Source organism: Salmo salar, chromosome ssa01, assembly GCF_905237065.1.
Source record: "Salmo salar chromosome ssa01, Ssal_v3.1, whole genome shotgun sequence".
NCBI classification, from domain to species: Eukaryota; Metazoa; Chordata; class Actinopteri; order Salmoniformes; family Salmonidae; genus Salmo; species Salmo salar.
This window is the reverse complement of record NC_059442.1, coordinates 159030687-159039425: the sequence shown is the minus strand read 5'-3', so window position 1 is coordinate 159039425 and position 8739 is coordinate 159030687. Positions and strand designations below refer to the sequence as shown.

General features: G+C 43.8%; 1 protein-coding gene across 2 annotated transcripts; it reads right to left on the bottom strand.

Annotated features, from left to right (window-relative positions):
- Positions 1–5490: 5490 nt before the first annotated feature.
- On the bottom strand, positions 5491–8710 carry LOC106570461 (zinc finger protein 239). 2 transcript variants are annotated; one of them, XM_045693255.1, is made up of 2 exons: positions 8423–8710; positions 5491–7054 (listed from the first exon to the last, which is right to left on the bottom strand). In XM_045693255.1, the coding sequence occupies exons 1-2, from the start codon at positions 8600–8602 to the stop codon at positions 6872–6874; spliced, it is 363 nt and encodes a 120-aa protein (XP_045549211.1). In that variant the 5' UTR covers positions 8603–8710; the 3' UTR covers positions 5491–6871. The 2 variants fall into 2 exon arrangements, with proteins under 2 accessions (XP_045549211.1, XP_013998302.2); XM_014142827.2 differs by having other exon boundaries at positions 8410–8700.
- Positions 8711–8739: the final 29 nt, after the last annotated feature.

Sequence of the window (8739 nt, the reverse complement as noted above, 5' to 3'; positions counted from 1 at the left end):
CATTGGGTTGTGTGACAAAACTGCACATTTTAGAGGCCTTTCATTGTCACCAGCACAAGGTGCACCTGTGTAATGATCATGCTGTTATAATCAGATCTTTATATGCCACACCTGTCAGATGGATGGATTATCTTGGCAAAGGAGAAATGTTCACCAACAGGGACATAAACACATTTGTGCACAACATTTGGGAGAAATAAGCTTTTTGTGTTTCTGGAAAATGTCTGTGATCATTTATTTCAGCTCATGAAACACAGGACCAACACTTTACACGTTGCATTTATATTTTTGTTCAGTATAGAAATAGGCATATTTCCTATTATTTATTTAATTTCCATGATCATTGCAGAATAAAATCCTCACCTTTTCTGACTGTGATGGTTTCATAGGAGACTCGCGAAATAGCTTATATGCCTACAACAAGTTAGGATAGGCTACCATTCTTCCCATTTATTTAATTGGACCGATTTCACAGTAGTAAATAGATAAGCTATTTCAAGCAACCTATTTTGCTCTATGCAGACCACACGGCGTGCGTTTTATAAAATGCAGGTGAACAGACAGTTGATATTTTGCATTGGAGTGTGTAGGCTACCACTGTAAGTAGACCTATTGTAGTTTATTTTTGGTTTCAGAATTCGTAGGCAGTGCAGAATAATTAGGTTCCAGAAAAGGTGAATGCAAAACATAATTGCATTCAATCTATCTGTTTACAGGTCCACAACAATTTGCAATTGTTTTTGTCTTTCAGAAATGGTCAGATAGGCCTACAGCAAATGTCACTGCAAAATATAAATAAAGATTCTGCCAACATCTCCAAAGACATTTGATCAAGTTTGCCATTGTCTTGGCCTAATTCCAACACCTCCAAAGTATAAAGCAAATAAGGGTGTTATTGTCACCATAAAAGGTTTATGATGGGCTAGTTCGCGGGCGCACGTTTTACGACAGGTCTGATTTATAGCGCGAAACATGCGTATGTAGGACTATGGCATGTACCAAGTTTATACATGTCAATATTTTTGTGGATGTGCAGTTTTTTCAGAAATGGGCATGCAGATATTTATGTGTTCAATTTATGCAAAGGTTATAAATGAGGTCCCTGGAGTGTCTTAAGAAAATGAAACCAAAATATTTAGGCAGACTTCCTCCAGTGTCCAGAAAAATTTATTTGTTCTATACCAAACATGTGCATATCAATCAAATGTATTTATAAAGCCCTTTTTACATCAGCCGATGTCAGAAAGTGCTATACAGAAACCCAGCCTAAAACCCCAAACAGCAAGCAATACAGATGTAAAAGCACGGTGGCTAGGAAAAACACCCTAGAAAGGCAGGCACATAGGAAGAAACCTAGAGAGGAACCAGGCTCTGAGGGGTGGCCAGTCCTCTTCTGGCTATGCCGCGTTGAGATTATAACAGTACGTGGCCAAGATGTTCAAACGTTCATAGATGACCAGCAGGGTCAAATAATAACAATCACAGTGGTTGTAGAGGGTGCAACAGGTCAGCACCTCAGGAGTAAATGTCAGTTGGTTTTTCATAATCGAGCATTCAGAGGTCAAGACAGCAGGTGCGGTAGAAAGAGTCGAAAACAGCAGGTCCGGGACAAGGTAGCACATCCGGTGAACAGGTCAGGGTTCCATAGCCGCAGGCAGAACAGTTGAAACTGGTGCAGCAGCATGACCAGGTGGACTGGGGACAGCAAGGAGACAGCAGGCCTGTGGCCCCGTCCGATGATAGCATTACATGGGCTTGCTCCTACCTATCTCATCGATTTAGTCCTGCCGTACATACCTACACGTATGCTACAGTTACAAGACGCAGGCCTTGTTATTGTCCCTATAATTTCTAAGCAAACAGCTGGAGGCAGGCCTTTCTCCTATAGAGCTCAATTTTTATGGAATAGTATGCCTATCCATGTGAGAGACGCAGACTCAGTCTCAACCTTTAAGTCATTACTGAAGACTCATCTCTTCAGTAGGTCCTTTGATTGAGTCTAGTCTGGCCCAGGAGTGCAAAGGTGAACGGCAAGGCACTGGCACGATGAACCGCCTTTGCTGTCTCTGCCTGGTCAGCTCCACTCTCTCCACAGGCCCTATTACGGGGGCTGAGTCACTGGCTTACTAGTGCTCTTCCATGCCATCACTAGGAGGGGTGCGTCACTTGTCTGTGACTCGACCAACTCGTGATCTTCCTGTCCAGTTTTGCACACCTTCGGGCTTGTGCGGTGGAGGAGATCTTCGTGGGCTATACTCAGCCTTGTCTCAGGGTAGTAAGTTGGTGGTCTGTTGATATCCCTCTAGTGGTGTGGGAGCTGTGCTTTGGGAAAGTGGGTGGGGTTACATCCTGCCTGGTTGGCCCTGTCCGGGGGTATCGTCGGACGGGGCCACAGTGTACCCTAGAGTCAGGTGTGTTAGCTGAGGTTGGGGCAAAAGTATGTCAGCAATCAGGCCGCCGAGGACTGGAGTTTCCCATACGTGAACCAGTGCATGGTGCTGTGGTTCTCAAACCTCTCATCTGTGACCTCCAGATATTTCACAACTTTGTTGTAGCACTGAACTAGCTCACCTTATTCACCTCATGTAAGGCTTGATGATTATGCTGCGTTCATAACCAATTGTGAATTTACCACACGAGTGGGAAAAATCCAACTTGTAATTACTAGTAGGAAACTCGTCTATCGTCCTGAGCTCACACTTGTCCCACATCTAACGTCACCTACTAACGAAATGACCTCGACAACAGCATATTCAGCAGTTAAATGTAACAAAACATTGTTTTAATAAATAATCTATTCATTTATTGTTTGAACACTATAATTTGTTAACAAGCATGATAGCTGTACTTTTAGTTTATGGTTTATGCTGCTTGTTGGCCATTTAGCCAATCTGCATTTCTCAACAAGGTCAAAGCACGTGAATGCATCCAACTGGTATTTACGACTTCACAACTGGTAAATTCCCACCTCCCACTTGGTTACGAACGCAGCATTAGTTGACAAGTTGAATCAGGTGTGTTAACTCAAATACATGGATCGGCTGGGGGAGGTTTGAGAACCGCTGGATAGAGGATGATCTTTATAAAGTTGTCATAGCCCCCCATCAGTCTGCAAACTCAGTCAAGTGCCTATTTCCAAATTGAGCTCCCTTTTTACTTGTGGATATTGGATAATAACCAAGATAGTAAATATCCAGTCCACCTTTCCCATGCTGGCTTCTTGGAATTGTAGGCATATTGCTCTTCAGTGCAGGGGTTGAATTTAGACGGGCAAAAGTCTCTTCATGAGCCATTAGAATATGTTAAATGTGGGCCTCCCGAGTGGCGCAGCGGTTTAAAGCACTGCATCGCAGAGCTAGAGGCATTACTACAGACCCGGGTTCATTCCCGGGCTGTGCCACAACCGGCCGTTGTGGGCTTTCCCCTAGGACGGCACACAATTTGTCCAGCATCGTCCGGGTTAGGGGAGGGTTTGGCCGGTGGGGCTTTACTTGGCACATCGTGCCATAGCGACTCCTTGTGGCGGGCCAGGTGCCTGCCGGCTGACCCCCATCACCAGTTGAACGGTGTTTCCTCCGACACATTGGTGTGGCTAGCTTCCTGTCATGTTTCGGAGGACGCTGTTCAGCTGATGACCGGGGTCAGCAATGAGTTGCAGCGATGAGACAAGATCATAATTGAAATTGGGAGGGATAAAAAAATATATATATATGTTAGATGCTGGTATATTCAGAGCCTCCGGAAAGTATTCAGACCCCTTGACTTTTTCCACATTTTGTTACGTTACAGCCTTAATCAGTTACAGGATTCAATAAAAAAAAATCCTTAGCAATCTACACACAATAGCCCATAATGGCAAAGCGAAAACAGGTACAGACATTTTTGCTAATGTATTAAAAATAAAAAACAGAACCTTATTTACCTTATCCTTTGCTATGAGACTGAATTGAGCTCAGGTGCATCCTGTTTCCATTGATCTACAACTTGATTGTAGTCCACCTGTGGTAAATACAATATATTGGACATGATTTGGAAAGGCACACAACTGTCTATATAAGGTCCCACAGTTGACAGTGCATGTCAAAGCAAACACCAAACCATGAGGTCAAAGGAATAGTCCATAGAGCTCCGAGACAGGATTGTGTCGAGGCACAGCTCTGGGAAAGCATACCAAAAAATGTCTGCAGCATTGAAGGTCCCCAAGAGCACAGTTGCCTCCATCATTCTTAAATGGAAGAAGTTTGGAACCATCGAGGCTTTTCCTAGAGCTGGCTGCCCGGCCAAACTGATCAATCAGGGGAGAAGGGTCTTGGTCAGGGAGGTGACCAAGAACCTGATGGTCACTCTGACAGAGCTCTAGAGTTCCTCTGTGGAGATGGGAGAACCTTCCAGAAGGACAACAATCTCTGCAGAACTCCACCAATCAGGCTTTTATGGTAGAGTGACCAGACAGAAGTCCCTCCTCAGTAAAAGGCACATGACAGGCCGCTTAGAGTTTGTCAAAAGGCACCTAGACTCTCAGACCATGAGAAACAAGATTCTCCGGTCTGATGAAACCAAGATTGAACTCTTTGGTCTGAATGCCAAGCGTCTGGAGGAAACCTGGCACCATCCCTACAGTGAAGCATGGTGGTGGCAGCATCATGCTGTGGGGATGTTTTTCAGCGGCAGGGACTGAGAGACTAGTCAGGGTCGAGGGAAAGATGAACGGAGCAAAGTACAGAGAGATCATTGATGAAAACCTGCTCCAGAGCGCCTTCCAACAGGACAATGATCCTAAGCACACAGCCAAGACATTTCAGGAGTGGCTTCGGGACAAGTCTCTGAATGTCCATGAGTGGCCCAGCCAGAGCCCGCACTTGAACCCGATCGAGCATCTCTGGAGAGACCTGAAAATAGCTGTGCAGCAAAGCTCCCCATCCAACCTGACAGAGCTTGAGAGGATCTGCAGAGAAGAATGGGAGAAACTCCCCAAATACAGGTGTGCCAAGCTTGTAACCTCGTACCCAAGAAGACCCGAGGCTGTAATCGCTGCCAAAGGCGCTTCAACAAAGTTGAAGATAAAAACATGTATCTTTAAATTAGCAAACATTTCTAAAAACCTGAGTAAAGGGTCTGAATATTTATGTAAATGTGATATTTCAATTTTTTTTATCTTTAAATTAGCAAACATTTCTAAAAACCTGTTTTGCTTTGTCATTATGGGGTATTGTGTGTAGATTGAGGGAATAAAACAATTTCATCAATTTTAGAATAAGGCTGTAACCTAACAAAATGTAGAAAAAGTCAAGGGGTCTCAATTCTTTCCGAAGGCACTGTAGGTAGCTTATTAAGTGTGCATGAAACATTACAAATATGACTGTTTGTATTCATTGAATCAGATTATTGTTGAGTTGTGCAAATTATCATTCACAGCATAGATAAAATGCTATGATCATGAAACACATGCTCATGACAGACGAGAAAGAATAGACCAGGTAGAAACTCTTCTGAATGTAAACAGACATTTATTCTGTGATACCTTCTGGACAATTACAACCTCTAGGCACTAAATACAAAAATGTATAACATACAGTGGGTACATTTTTAGACCACAAGAACAATATGTGTAGAACTATACATGAAAAAGAAATGTGCAGATTTCAACACCAACACACAGCACCCAGAATCAGATGGGTCCATGCATGTAGGATTTGTTCTGGGCTATCAGATTATGCCTAATGATGGGTACTGGGCAGTGACTCCTGTTGCTCAGAAATCCACTAACTGATCTCTGTTTGACATGTGGGCTTCTTACAATGTTCCGCTAGTTAAAAAACTAATTCAGTCTCATCTTACTCAACCAAGAGCAGTATACTGAGGCATATATCCTCTCACAGATTGTAGCTACAATGTCTCTCTCAGTCCTCAATGGTGCTGTTTTCCCCCACAAAGCATTTTCATTTATTCCCACTCCTTTGTAGTGAAGCATTTGCCACAACCATAACACCTACACAGTTTTTACTTTTAGTATGGCGCTTTTTGTGGGCCTTTAAATTACTTGCTGATGTAAAGCCTTTTTTGCATAAAGGACATATATATGGCTTCTCCCCTGTGTGAGTCCTTGTGTGAACTGTCAGACCAGAATGACTACTAAAACATTTATCACAAAGACTGCAATTATATGGTTTTTCACCTGTATGGGTCCTCATGTGCACTTTAAGATGAGGGCCATTGCTAAAAGACCTGCCACATACACTACAGCTATGTGGTTTCTCCCCTGTGTGAATCCTCATATGCATACCCATATGGGCACTCTGAGTAAATCCTTTGCCACAGTCAGGACAATGATACGGTTTCTCCCCTGTGTGACATCTGATGTGTTTTTTCAGATTAGATTTACAGCTGAAACATTTCACACAATCACGGCACTGATAAGGTTTCTCACCTGTGTGGGTCCTGATGTGTACTTTCAGATTAGCTGCACTGTTGGAATATTTACCACAAAAAGGGCATGGAAGTAGATTCCGTCTGTGGCACCTCATATGCATTTTCAGTTTACTACTCATAGTGAAACATTTACTACAAACATCACAAGAAAACCTAGTGTCAATATGAGTTTGGAGGTGATCTTGCATACTCTCCGTGGAATGAAAGTTTTTTTCACACACACCACTATCGTCTGCGTCCTTCGCATGCATTTTCATATGACAAACTAGAGAACCCATGGAGTTAGCTACAGAACAGTCTAGATTAACTGCAGCGAGAGTCTGGGAGTCACTGGTTGGTTCTAATAATCTGTAGTCCTCTCCATCAGATTCTGTGTTGATCTGTTCATTTGAGGTGCTGGGGAAATGTGAGGTCCAACTTGAAACCTGATCATAGTGACTTTTCACAAAGGCAGGAGAGAATATGAACTCTTCCTCCAGCCCTTGAAGCTGCTCTTCCCCCTGATTGGTCCTGAGTTCCTCCTGTTCCTCTTTAACCTCCTGCCCCAGATTGGGGCTCCATTCCTTCTCACAGTGTTGCTGCTCAGGGGGAACCTCTTCCTTAGAGACAATGAGCTGCTGGAGGTCTGGAGAGAAGAAAAAAAGAGGATGAAACCACAAATGCTGGATTTAGGCCTAGGCCTAGGCCTGTACTAGCCCAATAATGGACTAAAGGAGCCTACCTAACCTTACTCCTTATAGTCTTATGATTATTTGGATCCCCATTAGCTTTTGCAGAAGCATCTGCTAGTCTTCCTGGGGTCCACAAAACATCCCTTCATATTACATCAAAATCAATTTACAAGGCCTCCCGAGTGGCGCAGTGGTCTAAGGCACCACTACAGATCCAGGTTTGATCCCGGGCTGTGTTGCAGCCGGCCGCAACCGTGAGACCCATGAGGGGTCGCACAATTGGCCCAGCGTTGTTCGGGTTAGGGGAGGGTTTGGCCGGCTGGGATGTCCTTGTCCCATCGCGCTCTAGCGACTCCGTGTGGCGGCCGGGCGCATATGCGACTTCGGTCGCCAGCTTGTGGCGTCCTTCTTCCGTTTACACACAGATGATCAGACACAGATAGCTAATTAGCAGAACGTTGACTGTCTTCCACCTGTCTTCCCTAAAACAAGCATTATCACATGGAAATATGACCATGTGGGAAATCTAACCCTAAAGGTGTGTAGTAATTTAACCGTTATTTATTTTTAAAAAATTCACGCTGATATGAAATATACTGTACATTACTTATGTTTTCAAAACTGTACTGCAAGCAATGTGTCGTAATGTTTAGAGCAAGTGTCGAGGCTCTTAACAAAACGCCCCCGGTCATAAGATACTATCACAGAGTTTCTAAACATACAGTGGCGCTTAAAGGATGTCACGCTGCTTGCTTAGCGGGTACCACTTCCTCCCTATTCGGCACATACCTGGCTTGACCACAGGACCTCTGCTTCACAGAGTACCACACACTCCCTCAAGCGTCTCCACCGGTCGTGCCACTCATATGCCAGCTATTGAGTACAGTTCACACATCGTCATGTGCTACATTCACCCTTCAAACTTAATAAACAGCCCAACATCCCAGCGTATCATTCCGGGTCACGACACCACTGTACTGTCCACCAAACATACTGTGCTGTCTTTGATACTATCGTCAATATGCGCTAAAGGTAGTTAGGGCTAGGTTTGTACTATAAAATTCATCTTTAGCAAGGAATTAGGCTATATACCAGTTTCCCAAAGGCATCTTAAGGATAAATGTACCGTTAGAACCATTGGTCTGTTGATCTGGGACAGGTTTCCCAAAGGCATCTTAAGGCTAAATTCATCGTTAGAACCCTATCAATTTGCCTATAAACTGGTATAATTCCTTTCTAGAGGAATTTTCGAGTGCCGCTTTCTGGAAAACAGGATTATTTACAGAAAATGACAGTTAAAGCGACAAACCTGCTCGGTGTACCTTAATTTCAGGTTTAATGACGATATCCAGCAGCTTCTGTAAACGGACGTTCTCCTCCTTTGTACGGAAACATTCTTCCTGGTACTCTGCTATCGTTTGTTCAACTACCTCGAATATCTCCTCAGCAGCCGCTGTTAATCGCTGGTTGAGAAACCCTCTCAACAGCTGTATTTTAGACATGTTCAGGGCATGCAAATTCAGTTTGCTATTTACCTGAATTACGAGCTTGCTAGCACTGAGCTATATATGAACGGACCCTGGTTGCTAGCACTGGAACAAAAAACAGCGTGTCGTTAGCAACACTAAAAAGGCGAATC

What these genes read in the sequence shown, in the direction of transcription:
- LOC106570461 (XM_014142827.2), bottom strand. Translation starts at nt 8,602, where the DNA reads ATGTCTAAAATACAGCTGTTGAGAGGGTTTCTCAACCAGCGATTAACA. An exon ending in AATTAAGGTACACCGAGCAG is followed by an intron (nt 7,055 to 8,409) that starts GTTTGTCGCTTT and finishes TCTTCTCTCCAG; the next exon opens with ACCTCCAGCAGCTCATTGTC.